This window comes from Carassius gibelio, chromosome A1, assembly GCF_023724105.1.
Source record: "Carassius gibelio isolate Cgi1373 ecotype wild population from Czech Republic chromosome A1, carGib1.2-hapl.c, whole genome shotgun sequence".
NCBI lineage: Eukaryota > Metazoa > Chordata > Actinopteri > Cypriniformes > Cyprinidae > Carassius > Carassius gibelio.
In genome coordinates this window covers 23,061,227-23,075,950 of record NC_068371.1, presented here as the reverse complement: position 1 = coordinate 23,075,950, position 14,724 = coordinate 23,061,227, and the positions used below count along the sequence as shown (strand labels likewise).

General features: G+C 37.5%; 1 protein-coding gene across 2 annotated transcripts; it reads right to left on the bottom strand.

Annotated features, from left to right (window-relative positions):
* Window positions 1–73: 73 nt before the first annotated feature.
* LOC128015979 (zinc finger protein 654) lies at window positions 74–11,987 on the bottom strand. 2 transcript variants are annotated; one of them, XM_052600267.1, is made up of 10 exons: window positions 11,828–11,987; window positions 10,843–10,988; window positions 9,544–9,625; window positions 9,257–9,392; window positions 8,944–9,146; window positions 6,702–6,838; window positions 6,377–6,518; window positions 6,106–6,237; window positions 2,439–6,012; window positions 74–2,356 (listed from the first exon to the last, which is right to left on the bottom strand). In XM_052600267.1, exons 1-10 carry the CDS (start codon window positions 11,951–11,953, stop codon window positions 2,346–2,348), a joined length of 4,689 nt encoding a protein of 1,562 aa, XP_052456227.1. In that variant the 5' UTR covers window positions 11,954–11,987; the 3' UTR covers window positions 74–2,345. The 2 variants fall into 2 exon arrangements, with proteins under 2 accessions (XP_052456227.1, XP_052456218.1); XM_052600258.1 differs by having other exon boundaries at window positions 2,439–6,237.
* Between the last annotated feature and the right edge of the window lie 2,737 nt (window positions 11,988–14,724).

Sequence of the window (14,724 nt, the reverse complement as noted above, 5' to 3'; positions counted from 1 at the left end):
ATGATTACTAGTATGATATGTTGTATACAAAGAGGAAAATAAATATAAAAATAATTATTTTAAGCTTCCAGTGTGTTTTATCAAACAGCGTATAGTTTATTTTACACAAAGTCTGTGTCAATCAAGATGTCTCGAAAAAATAAGTACAGAAAACGTTGACTTGGCTTTGATTAACTTAACCTAAGCGTGAACAGCACCTCCATTGGATGTAGACGCAAACTGTAGTTAATGTACACCACATGACAAACTGTAAATAAACAAAAACATGACGCTGTGTACAGTGTTAATGATATATAACACAAAGAATCCTGGCCGTTTACATTAAACCAGTCAACTCAACTCCCCTTCAAATTTGTTTATTAATCAGGACAAAAAATGCTCTTGATATATAAACCCAGTCACCCAATCATACACTATTTAAACTCTTCAAACATTTACAGTAGATACAAAAAAAAAAAAGAATAATAATAAATAAGACTGTTAATGTTCATCAATTGAACCGCTTTAAACATGCCTCTGTTTGAGACACGAATTAGTCCTCCCCTTACAATTTTCGTAGGTTTAAAGGGAAGTCATTTAGAATATGTTATGACAATGTTCAATGAGGCATTGTGGCACATACACACACTCTTCCATTAATAGGAGAATATGTAGTCTTAAAGACTTGGCCTTTCCAGCAGCAGCAGTTAAAGGCTGACAGTTCTTAAGGATTTCTCAACCAAATTCAAAGTCCTTCATTTAAAGACATGATGTCTTTAACTTTTCCCAAGTGTCAACTGACTTAAAAGCAAGTTAATGACATTTTCAAAATATGCTATAAGTATCAATTTACAAAGGGTCACATATCAATACTTGAAGTGGCCTAAGAGTTTTAATCCAGTACTTCTGCTCATAAAGCACTATGCAACACTGGTAAACACCTGACCCATTGTCACAAAACAGCCAAGTTAAAGGGTTAATTCACCCAAAAATGAATATAAGCATGCGTGTATGTGACTTTCTTCTTTAAGGCAAATCCAATCAGTTATACAAAAAATTGCCCTATCCCCTCTAAGCCTTTCAATTAGGTAAGTGGGCATTGGCTGTCAGCAGTTCAGAAGACATGAAATAAAGTGCGCACATTAATAATAAAATGTCCCTGACAAGGCTCCGGTGGGTGAATAAAGGCCTTCTGTAGCAAACATACATTTTTGAAAAATAAATGTCCATATTTAAAATTTAATAAATGCTTCTTTTTTTTTTTACTTCTGCCGACTGTCGTATGTGGAAGCCGTCCATGTTAATGACGTAGGACGTCGGGGTTGAGTGATTAGTGACAAATGCAGAGACAAAACAAAATGACAGTCACAAAACAAGGATGTCAAGATAAATGTTGGAGGATTTCAATGTAAGCCAAGAGAAGACCTTTGCTAAAGTAAAGGAAACTTTGTTTCCAACGCTCATGCATATCTCAGAGGCGCATGCCCAACACATACATCCTACGTCATCCACCTGCATGACTTCCACGCACCACAGTCAGCAGAAGTGAGAAAAAAAAACAAAAAAGTGTCCATTACGTTTGAAATAATGATATTTATCTTACAAAAATGCATTGATTTCCTTCAGGAGAACCCCCGGATCCGTGTGAGGGACCTTTTATTACAGATGCGTGCACTTTATTTCACGTCTTCTGAACTGTTGACAACCAACACCCACTTAGCCCCACTGAAAGGCTTGGAGAGACCTGGACAATTTTTTATATTACTCTTATTGGATTCGTCTGAAAGAAGAAAATCATACACCTAGGATGCTTTGAGGGTGTGTAAAACACATTTTCATTTTTGAGTGAACTCACCCTTAAACCTTTCATTAACCACCATACTTCCAGAGAAGGAGGTATTTACCCAGGTCAGACAGACAGACCGACTCTTCTTTTAGTGTCATGGTCTTTGGTGGCCTCTCATATGCAGGAATTGAAAAGACCAGCAAAAAAATTTGAGAACAGGCTAAGCTCTGTGACACGAAGTGAAAATGCAAATGCATCTGTTGTGCATTTTTTTAGAGACAAACTTATACATTTTCTAGCAAAGATGACAGTCAATTAAAAAAACAGTCCCAAGTCTCAAAAGACTTTTGGAAAACAAAAAAAAGTCAATCTGATTTTTTAATATGAAGAGATAACAGACCTTTGCTCCGAAATAAAGCAGCAGATCGGTTATACAAGACTTCAATGAAAATGTCATTTCCCATGTAGTATTTTATATAGTTCTGTGACACTGACAAAGATGTTAAGCACACATATAAGAACGCTGATTGCCTACAGCAGCATTTAGCAATTTTCTCAGTAGATGCTTGCTTCTCCAAATTCAGGAGGCACCTGTTGAAAACAAAAGTATTTAACAGCAACAAAAAAAAATTAATAAGACAAAAATAAGATTCACAATAAAAAAGGTACTTACTTTCATCATCCGAATCAAAACCAAAGAGGGATGTGCATTTGTCTTTGTGTGCATGGAGCTCTTCCTCACTGTTGAAAGACTGAAAACATCGAGAGCAACGTTGCCTGGTTGACAGTTTTTCTGGCTTTGACACAGAGCCTAAGAACTTTGAGCCCACCTGGGGTTCCTTCCAACGTTTTGGCATGCTAATGTAAGACTCATCCAGATAGGCTGAGGGAAGAGGTCGAACAAATTGTTTAGTTACAGGTTTTCCTAAAACCGTTGGTTCCTGCTCTTTAGTGACTGGATCTGAAGGTTTGGGAGGAACAACTTTGTCACACTCACTATGCCCATTAACAAGACTATGGTTCTTGCTACTGTAGTTTACAGAACCTTTATTGAGGACCAAAGGTTTTTCATCATCATCTTGATTTCTAGGGTCCTTCAAATTCGCTGTACCTACAACTTGAGTAAGTGAAGAATTTTCTGGTGCTTCCATACCATCTTCCAGGCTTTGAGGGACTCCATGCCCTGTTGGTTCAGATTCTTTGGGGAATGATTTTTTTTCCAAATTTGTATCGAGTCGATAATGATTTTTCTCATGCCTATACAGGAGCATACTGCTGTCAACTTGCATAGAGCATCCAGGAAAGCAGCACAATGCTCTCAACGGATGATGGCCTAACATGTGTTCACTAAGCTCCATACGTGTTTGGTACCTCTCCTTGCAGCCGTAATGGTAGCATGGGAACTTCAGCTCACCCCTGTGGCATATTACATGGTCAAAAAAATGCTGAGGGTTATATAACTTTCTGCAACAGAAAAGACATTTCTCCTTTCCAAAGTTAAAAAAGAACAAAAGCGCCTTCTTGTCACCATGGTGGTGAGACAGCACATGTGATAGGACAAGGATAGATTTTGCACTAAACGTACATATCTCCACAGGGCATCTGACATGTGTAGATGCTCCAGTTCTTTTTCCCTGGAATGGTGTGGATGGCTTTTTGGGTTTTGGCCCATTTTTATGCCCAATTGGATTTATTTCCTTAAATTCAGCATTATTGTCTTTGGGTTCCTGATTCTCAAAACTGCCATCCAGGCTATTTGTGATCTTCCTCCTCTTTACATCTTCTCCATCCTCTTTTTGATCTCCAGAAGTAATCTTCTTCTTTTTCCGCCCAGAGTCCAGAATTTCATCTTTTCTTTTCTTTTTTGATTTGCTCTTGTCTTTTGTTACTTCTGTACTTCTATTCCCAGTTTCAGTCTTGACATTGTCTTTCTGACTTTCTACACTCTCGATGTTCACTTTGCTGTCCTGTGGTGATGATGTGTGAACCTTTTCCTCAGGGGTATTTGTCTCAGGCTCACTCTTCACTTCTCTTCTCTTTCTGGTCATTCCATTTACCTTATGAGCCAAAGTGTTTTTGGTATCTGAGTTGTTGTTATCTGGCATTAGTGTTTGCATAGTCTTTGCTCTCTTCCTTGCTAGTCCTATTCTGATAAACGTTTTGTTCTCATCTATTGACTGAAATCTTTTTGCTAAAACACTCCTTATATGTTTTCTCTTCATCTTGCAAACGTTCTTCTTTTGTTCTTCTGATGTACTTGGGGGATCTGAATCCTTAACTAACCTTGCCCGCAATCTCTCCCTAGGCTCTGAACTTTGCCCTTCCCTGTGAACATTTGTGATGTTCAAAGTACAGTTTAACCTCATTTTGAGGTTTCTAAATCTATGCTTCACAGCAGGATTCACACGTTTAAACAGTCTTGTCTGGGCACATCGCAAAGTGGTCTCAATGGCATTCTCACAAATATTTTCATTTAAAAGCCCATTAGACTTTTTCAGCTCCTGTATGTGCACTTTAAAATGGACTGACGGGCTGCGCCCATGAGTGTAGCGTTTGTGACAGAACATGCACTTTCTGTCAATCCGATGATGCCACATTGCATGCCGTAGAATGTATTGGAATTTGGTTTGTTTATTGCAAAGGCTGCAGTTAAATGATACCTGGCAACCTTCATCACTTGGGGGCATAAGGTCAGGGACTAGACCATCAACAGCTGTGTGCATTTCCAGTGACTTCACATCAGGTCTTGGTGACGGCAATGGCACCTCCGTACTCTCATGCAAAATTTTAGAAGTGGCAATCTCACTTTCACTCAAAGTAGGCCCTGTATCATCAGGGAGCATCCTCACTTCAGTGAGAACTGGAGGAGCATCCCCATGAAGACAAGTCACATTTTCTGCTGTACTATTAGGTATAGGAATGGCTTCAGCTGTGGTAAGATTTTTCACTTCTGTTGGAAGATCAACATTAGTACTTTCTGGAGGACTTATAGGACTGTAAGGACCATAGTCTGGATATTTGGTGTTTGCATCTTGGGGACTTGACAACTCATTCATTGGATGTTGAATGAATTCATTAACCGACTCTACAATGGCTTCAACAGGAGTGGATACTTCCTCATTTATAATTGGGATTGGAGTAGCCTTGATTTCTACAGCATTTTTAATCTGTGAAGCAGCTCCAGGGCTCTCTGCCGGTTCACACTGTTCCTCAGCAGACTCTCTTTCTTGTTTGGATTCATTATAGTCCACCTTAACTTCATCTTTGGGTAAACTGTCGAATGACATTCCTTCGAATTCAACTGTCCTTGAATATGTGTGGAATTTATGTACCAAAGAAAGGCCTTGCTCCTGGAAAACAATCTCCTCTCTCACCCTGAAGTCTTTTTTCCTATATGGAATAGACTCTGATAGCAACTTGATAAAAGACGTAGCATGGTCAGGCCATTTCAAATTCTCTTGAGATGCAGTTTTGTCAGTACTGCTTTCAGTCATATGAGGGGTTTCTGTGGAAAACAGTGAGGCCTGGACATCAGAAGAGAGGTCAACTTCATTATCAGGGTAGGAAAATTTCATTGTAATTTCACCTAATGGCTCCTCAACTGAAATATCCTTTAAAAGATCTGACTGCTTTGGTTTCCTTCCTGGTTTCTTGTCTAGTTGAGGTACACTGTTTTCTGCTCGGGCAGCTAACTGGTCCAAAAGCCATTGTGGTTTCCTTCCCTTGTGCTTCAGAGTGTTCAGCTCTGTCTGCCGGGAAAGGAGTCTATGGCGTCTACTATTTAGTTGCCTGACATTATTCTTTGCCAAGTCCAACTGCCTAAATGAACGCCGAACTGGACTGGCCAGTGAATCTTTTACAAGCTGTGTCCCTGGCTTCCTCCCCCGCCTTTTGCCAGGATGTTTGGAGGATGCTTCCCCTGAAGCAGAATTGACCCACGTTTTCACTGACTCCACTTCCTGTATTTTTTGATTGGTTTGTTTCTCTGCTTTAGTGATAGACTCATATGCATTGTCTGCATAACACTGACAATATCCTTTCACACAGTAGCTTGGCATCCACTTGTCCCTTTGCATGATTTCACATAAATTTGCTTTACCAACCTTATCGCTCATCAGCTTCAGACAGTTTGTTTCAATGTTGAGAAGGCTCCAGAACTCAGGGTCAAAGTACAGGTCTTTTTTCAGGATCTGGAGAGCCTCAAAGCGTACACTGTTACCCACAAGACTGGTGTCTGCATGGTACTCCTGATCAGGGTGAGTATATAGGAGGAACACATGCTTGTATGACTCAACAGTTCTTTCTAGGAAGAAAACTAGCAGTGCACAAGCTCTACAGACCTCAAGGTCATTAGGGAGTAAGTATGCAATGGTCTTGTAGATAAGAGACTTGGTGACGGGATCATTCTTAAGGTCAGTCTGCAATGCCCGTGCACAAAGCTCCACACAAAACCCCAGGCCATCTTTTCCAAGCTGAAAAATAACATTTTATTGCCGTTATCATTTCAACAAAAGACAACACTGAAATTAACATTTCATTAACACTTTCACGGGTTTAAACAAAATGTTTTGTTTAATACAACTAGTAAACCAAATTAAAAAAATATATTACCTCTGCCAAAATCACCTTCATAAATGGGAAAATCGCTTTTGTGTTGGTTGCTGACAGAATCATTAAGTTGCATTCCTCTAGGAATCCCTGCTTAGAGCGGTTTAAACGCAGGTAGAGTCTGCTCCATATGAAGACCAAATCCCTTAAAGGGAATAAAAAATAAAAATAAAAATACAGCAATAAATAAGAATGTGATCCTCTGCACCTTCAATTCTTCTGGTCAGGTTGTTACAATGACTGTGTAAAAATACTGAATGCTAGAAGTTGGGGCAATACAATGAACAAAATTCCCCTTGTAAATGTTCATAAAGCTTGAGAGACCCACCAAAGGTAGTACATATCTCCAATCTGGAGCTTCTGAGATAGGAAGCCTTTACTCAGCATCAAAACAGTCTCCTCTTTCTCCTCATTCTCCACCATGCAGAGTATTTCTACAGCGTCCTTCCCATTGATGTCTGCCATCTTTAGAAAAGAAAACAATAGTGTGATCTGTGACATTGTTCATTATATTCCAATATTTTAAAAGAAAAAATAATAATATAATTTTCAGATGTTTATGTTTATATACAAACACCACACTACCATTCTACATAAGAACAGACCACTAAAACTTAAGTCAACAATGTGATATTGTACAGTTACAGTAAAGTATAATTTTCATGACAACCGCCCCACTGCAGTTCAACTGATTAAAAATAATTTTGCAGAACTTAATTCATTCCTTCAGTTTAGTTAAATTGTGTCCAAGTTGTACTAATTTATTTTGCCAAAATAACGAACAATGTGGTAACACTTGGGTCCATTTCAGGTTTTTTACAAGTTAGAATGTTTGGGTCTCAGTTGTTTTGACCTACTTGCAGAGTTTCTACTCGACAGGTAAGCTAAACTTCATTAAAAGTATTCCTAATATGTTGGAACGTTTTATTGAAAGTAGCTTAGTTTTACCTGTTGAGACATGACTTCATTTTTAAAGACCCGGAAGAGCTGATTGTGATGTTTGAGTTGGGGAAATTAATAAACTGTAGGCATAAATGAATAAGTTTTGGGAACAAATAATTAATATCTTCTTTTTTGACATATCATGCGCAGGCTCCCTATTACCAGAGTATTTCATACCTGCCAGTAATTCATGGTTTCGTTTTCCCAAATAGCTCAATTAGAATTTTCAATTGCTTTATATCAATCGCTTTAGAATACTGGGAGAAACACGAAGAGATGAGAGATGGGCTCTATCCTGCTCGTGCCCCACAGCCCTCTAAATTTCTAGACATTAAATTTCTGCTTTCCACGTCCAAGGTCTTTGTATTTTAATGCACTTTTAAAGCCTGAATCACATCGAAAGTGTAATTTGTACACCAACCGCTAACTGCTGTGGTTGGTGCCTTTACCACCACAGTGGTACAAAAACTGCCACCGTCACAGCCCTGATACTGCATTCATTTATAGTGAAATATTTTTATTTATTTTGCATGTGACAAATTGCATGTCCTTTTCTTTATATTGATTTTCAAAACTAAAAAAAGGATTTGCCTTGCCAGTTTAACTGGCCAACTTCACATTGGCCTTATTTGCAGTATGAAAAACGAAACATTTAAATTTAAATAAAATGTGTTACATTTTAAATAAATTATTTATCATACACCTAACTGTTTCAGCCCAGCTCAGTTCACTAACTGTTTATGTGCAGAGTTCTAGACTCTCAAGAATATTGCCATTATAAATCAATGAAGCCAGCTCTGCACATTAAGTGCACATTATGCCCAAATACACCAATGACTCATTAAGAGAATAGGTACAACACTTGCGGACCATACACGCTGATAGTTTTTCCCGTTTCTCGGAAACACCCTAAGTGCACTTGTGCTGTGTGCTTTAGACCTTGCACTTAGATTGTTAAAATATGGCCCTAAGTCTCTTATTTACACCGTCTTTGCTTTGCTAATTATACATAAGGCATTCTAGTCTTCTGCACCACTTGTTTGCAGTGCATGTTGGGTGTTACACTGTCCAGAAACTGTAAATGAGCAAGATGGAAAAAAAAAAAAGTTTGAATTATACATATTATACAACTATTCATTTTACTTAATATCAATGTAAAAACCACTTGATATGGACACCAAAATCAATGGCTTTTCAAAGATCTATGGGCAATGTACTTCTGTCGTAATTATATATATTTATGATTTCAGTTTAATGTTTTTCATCTTCCTTTATAGTGGTTTTTACTGAGATGTTATGTTAACGTGTGCATCTCTCTGCGCGTAAAGAAAAAAAAAAAAAAGCACAGAGCATATCATCGTAAACAGTCAAGTTTAGAAACTACCAATTTAGGAGTCCCTTGAAAAGACACACAGGACTTTACACAACAACTTTACTCAGAAAATGTACTCAGTGCTGCTTAACCAGAAAAAGGACAAGTGAGAATGGAGAAGTTTTACTTTTTATAAAAGTATGAAATATTTTTTTCAGAGCCAAAAAAAAAAATAAACTATGTACAATCCAGATACATCAAAGACCATTTTACACCAACTGTGGTGAAACTATCAATTAAATAATTTCGCACTCACCCCCTTGTACATGCAGTCAAGAAAAGAAGCTCTCCAAAGGCAGATGAGGTAGGCTTGCTTGAAATAGAGATGTCTTCCTACAACAGAGTGCCTGATACATCTTCTGGTCAGTGCCAATGCCTCCGGAAGCCTCTCACATGCCACCAGATAACGCACACGTAGCTCAAAGAAAATGGATACTTCTGAGCTCAGATATTTGTCCACTGAGAACAAAAACAATAAAAAAGACTCATGTAATATTCAACTCCATTAACAGTTTATGAAATGCCAGGTACATATTACATATTTTTAATCAAAAGCCTGATTGACTGACCATCTTCTTGTGGTAGCTCTGAATCCTTGAGAATGGCCTCAAGAACAGGGTTTGCCCAAGGACCTCCATCTTTGATAATTTGTCTAACCTGCAGGAGGTAAACATTCTGGTGTCTTACCAGGCTCGCATAGCAGTCCTAGAATAGAGCAGGAAAACAGTTTTTAAACATCAAACCATTTACATGGTAGCATATGAGTAACTCAACACAATAAGCGCTGAAAGTCCAGTAAGCAGAATTCAACAAGATGCTTCACCCAAGAATAACAGGACTGAGGTAATGCAGTTACCTGAAATGAGTCTACAATGTTTTTCAAAGGATGCTCAATGAATTCATCTTTTCCAAAGAACAACAGCAGTTCGAATATACTTCTGCAAAAAAAAAAAAAAATAATAATAATAATAATAATAAAGTGATATTTTATTTTACAACCTGTTGCTCCAACAAATTATACTGCAAGCCTTTTTTAGTCACTTTTATAACTTCCACTGGATTTAGGTCCTATTCAGACAGGATTTGTTTTTTATTAGGAGGTGGGCAAAGATGTTTTCTGGAACTTACACTGCATTTGCTGTCTTATTCACTATTGGCAACTGCTCTGTTGTATTAGGATATATTCTCATGCTTAATATCCCAGCTAAATACTCTTTGTGATAGGTCGGTTACATGTCTAGGGCTTGTATAAACCTCAGCAATTTAATCACACACCATTTACACATGAACTCACAATTAAAATGACAGACATCTAGGGTAACAAATACATAAAGGAAGAGTTCAGCCAAAATAAATAAATAAATAAAAATAAATAATAATAATAAATTCTGTCATTTTATTTACTGACCATCATATCATCCTAAATTATTTCAAATTACGCTAATATATTTCTTAATATGTAATTTTGAAAAGTGTATATATTTAGGACAAAACAATTAAAACAGTTTTGTGTTCTGGCATAAAATAATTAACCTTGCTTATTGTGATACTACTGGGTATGAGGGACAATACCAGTTTGACCGGGATTCAGTTTATTTTAATAAACATGTCTAAGTTAGCTGACATTGATTAAATGAATGCTTAAGTTTAATGTACACTGATTCTAAAGTAGGGCTTTACACTGTATGCATGTAACCTATTTTTCATCAGCATTCAGTATGAAATTTGACTGTATGATACAATTAGACATTTCAAGTTACTTTTACTGACTCTTTTTTGACTATCTGGGGGTATGTTAGACTGGTCGGTTACAAAACCTCGGTTTAAATGTTCAAGAAATTTGTCATCGCCCACATCCCTATTCCAAACCTCTGACTTCATTTCTTCTGTGGAACAAAAAAGCTATTTTGAGAAATGTCTAAGTGATTTATTTTCTTTCTTTCTTTCTTAATTTTGGTAAACTCTTGTTTGGTAACCAATATTCTTCAAAATATCAAATGTCAATAATAATTATAATAAAGTCACATACGTTTATAATGACATGAGGGGGAGAACATGACGACAGTCTGCTGACTTAAATGCATGTTCTACTTCCTTAAAGTTTTAAAGCACTCTTAAGTAAGATTTAATGGCAAAATCAGAAGTATATACTCACAGGGCCAGACTTCTCAGTGTGTAGCGTACATGTTCACACTCTGGAGGGAATGATGCAGCCCCATGGACAAAAGAGCACAGAGCACTCTGTAGCACCTGGAGCTGGGGAAGAGGCACCTGCCATTGCCCGGTTTGCTCCACCACCAACTAAAAGAAAACAAAAAGAGAGTATCAATAGAAAAATAAAAGATTGACAGAATATATTACGATCACCATATGCTCCTAAAGCCTGAAAAGGGACTTGTAATGTTTGTTTCCAGTCATGGAAGTCTAGCATTCAATGACAGTACATTAACTTACTGATACAGATTAGAAAACATCAAACTTCGATAAACCACCATTAAAAATATATATATTTTTTTTTAAAAAGTTTATTTATAGAGAGAGAAGGATGGATTCATTAACTTGGCAACGTCTTCATTAGAAATAAAAACAGCTTAGTAACGTTAACTGTTGGGAGAAAACCAGCCTTTGCAGACACTGGTTAATAAGACTTTCACTAACGTTACTGCTAGCACTGACAGCATCGAGATATTATATCATTTAACACCCTATTATCGTGAATAAGCATTTATGAAACTGGCTTGGACTGTTTTCTGTTTCATAAACTCCCTGGCAAATAAAATATGAAGAAGTGTGCATAAGCTGCTCTATCGCAGTCTGCTTGTTTTGGAATGCAACTTGGGAATGCTAACCGTTAGCCACATGCCAGGCTAATGAAGCTAACTGAAAGAAAGTGACAGCCCGAGTTCGCCAATTCGTGATTAAAATAACTTCTGGATTGTTGAGATCTACCTCTGTGGTATTTTGAAGACACCACTAGTTACTGAGGTAAAACACAGTGTAATTTTGGCTCACGGTGGCTGTACACTGGGGGAGGGGAATCTGCTGACATGCTGCTAACACTGTTAGCACATCTCTGTTTGCTTTTTTAAAACAAAAATTTAAATAGCTTGCAAATGCTTTCGTCTAGCCTGTCATCTTACCTCACAGAATCGTTCACAGTACGTCTTGCTCTGGAGTCCCCGTTCGTCGCTTGCACTTGTCCTCAACAAAGTCTCCAGTTCTTTCTTAAACCTGTCTAACTCCAATTCACTCTCTTCTTCCGCCATACTGCTTGTCTAGACCAGCTCGTACAACAGAGACCATGGACGCTACCGTGAGGCTAAGGACCGCCCATCGAAACTACCTGATTGGTGGAATACCCTGTCAGTTGTGTCTTGAGCAAAGATTGTCTGCTTTACGATTGGCTGATGATACCTTCAATCAAATGGAAGTCCCACCGCAGGGTCACCCTGAACATTTTATTGGTTGGTCAGGAATGTTAACATTAATTTATCTATCTGTAATGAACAGCCCGTAATGAAGGCGCACCTCCGTCTTCTTGTAAAAACCTTGTTTTATTTATTTTAGGAAGGAAATGGAGCATTATATTGATACTATACGATTTTCTATGAAAGTTTGTAAACCCTAAAAATATTTATATAAATTTGTATGTGTATACAGCACCTTTAGTGTGAAATGTTGTATTTCATGTGTAATGTTTGTTTATATATATTTTACCATGTATAATGTTTGTCTTATACATGTAATTTTGATCTTGTTTATTAAAAAATATATATTGTTTGAATGCACCCAACATGTTGAACAGTATCTCATTTGTTTGTAATTTCGTGAATTAAAATAATTATAGAATAAAACTGGTAATTAAATATTTTTTTTAATGAATAATCATTATTAGCGTTATCAGTACAGCGTGCTATAACCAGTGATTCAACTTAACCAGCCAATCATTAATGGACAGTCATTAACAGAGTCTTTAAGTGAATAGCATATGGACGTTGTTATTGTTGGCGTGATAGGTTTATCAGTTTGATAAAAATATTTATAATTTCTGCAACATTTAAAAATCTTATCCTCGAATTACAATAAAATCAGTGCAAGTTGTAATGCCAACAGTTTGGCAGTAGAGAGTAGTAAACCTGTCACTTCTCTAGCGTCCTGATGTATGAAGTTCAGCTCACTTGTTGGTTTAATAGCAATATTTGCCAATTTTGCAGGTGGTAAGTGTTCTAACTTCTTGCCAGATGGTTTTGCAAAGGCTCCGGTTGATGTAGCAGGAGGGGCCTTCTTTGGGGACTTCTACAATCCTTTTTTTTTTTTTTTTTTCAACAGAGGGCAGCATTGATTCAATAATTCCCAATAATGTATTCTCCCAATACCCTCACTGGCCACTTTAGATTAGATTCCACTTTATTGTCATTGCACATGTAAGGTACAGTTCAACGAAATGCAGTTAGCATGTAACCAGAAGTGCAATAAGCAGTAAGTACAGAATATACAAGGTCTACAATATTAAATTAAATTAAATGTATGCATTTAGCAGACACTTTTATATAAAGTGACTTACAGTGTATTTTGGCTATCAATTTTTAACGGAGATACTTTGATCTCCTGAGAAACAGACAATACAAACATACACGGGCATCTTCGAGACACCCCACAGAGTGGAGGACCAGGAGACCTCCTTCCCTTCTGGCCATTTGTTTAATTTTAAATCCCATCACCCATTCTTCCTTCTACTCAGTCTGCTCAAAATGATTACATGAAAATGTCAATGCAAGTGAACTAACACTTATGTCTAGTATCATTGGAAATGTCTCAGTGCAACTGGTACAATGGTCTCAATCTTACAAAAGTAGATTAGAAGATAATACAGATCCGAAGAGTTAAGAGATTTCTTGATTACTGTGATGGGAGTGCCCTTTACCAGGGTCCTCCATGTAAATTACCCCCTGTTCCCATTGAGTTGTAAAATCACCCAGGCTTGGGACCTGAGTTAATGCAAATTCCAATTGTTAGTTCCTGTCTCCATCTCGGGGGATGTTTGTCTTGGTCTGAGGTATTTAAAGGACTGCAGCAAAAGGATCAGGGCTTTCTGTAGCTGGAATGAGCCCATAGCATGAAGTGTGTCCACACACTTCATACTGTGTATTTTTCTAAAAGTCAGGAATGCATTTTTTACTATCAGATTCATCTTTGAGAATTTGATGTCTTGTATTGATTTGATATGAATTGGCTATGTAATTGGCATAATCCTTACCTGACTGATAATAAATTGTTACATTTGATTTACTCTGACTTACTCTGAAATTATTTTCTCAAGTAGAGTAAGTGAAGGCTATGTTTCCGCAAATCTGTGTCCAGTGCATAATAAAACTCAGACTAGAGCATAGGGCACATCAGGTGAGGTTTTAGATTTCTGGCTAAACCGCTTGACTTTAGTTAAGTTGTACTCAGTTGCATTAACTATGGGGGGCTAGTAACAGTACTGGTCATAACCGCTGGTTATTGTCTCAGCTTTAATTAAGTTGTACGCAGTTATATAACTGTCGGGGGCTAGACAGCTAGTGCTAGCATAACCGCTGTTTATTGTTTGAGCTTTAATTAATTTGTTTATGGGTAACTGAGGGGGACTACTAGTCATAACCTCTGGCTACTGTTTAGACTGGCGAGTTTGTGATAGTGGGGCACACGTAAAAGAACGGCCGTCGTGGGGCACCCTGAGCGACATAGATTCCTAATGAACGAGTAAAATAAAGTAAAGAGTTAAATTAGAATAATCAAATGTCAGAAGAATAACAAGAAAAATTAGAGACCAACAAACAACCAATTTGCCTTTCAACGTAAATTCGAGGTCATACTAAAATGGAGTCAGATTACATAAGAAAATGGAGTCAGATTTGAGTTTAACCTAAATTGAATTACTCTACGCCGAACACGCAGGAAACATAGCTCTTAGCCTTCCGAACTGCCTGAATTGTTCATGGCGTAGATTCAACAAGGTGTTGGAAACATTCCTCAGAGATTTTGGTTCATATTG

Coding starts and splice junctions, on each gene's coding strand:
- LOC128015979 (XM_052600258.1), bottom strand. CDS start 11,953: ATGGCGGAAGAAGAGAGTGAATTGGAGTTAGACAGGTTTAAGAAAGAA. Junction 9,147..9,256: donor AGAGCTACCACAAGAAGATG/GTCAGTCAATCA, acceptor TTTTGTTCTCAG/TGGACAAATATCTGAGCTCA. Junction 6,519..6,701: donor GGAGATATGTACTACCTTTG/GTGGGTCTCTCA, acceptor ATTCCCTTTAAG/GGATTTGGTCTTCATATGGA.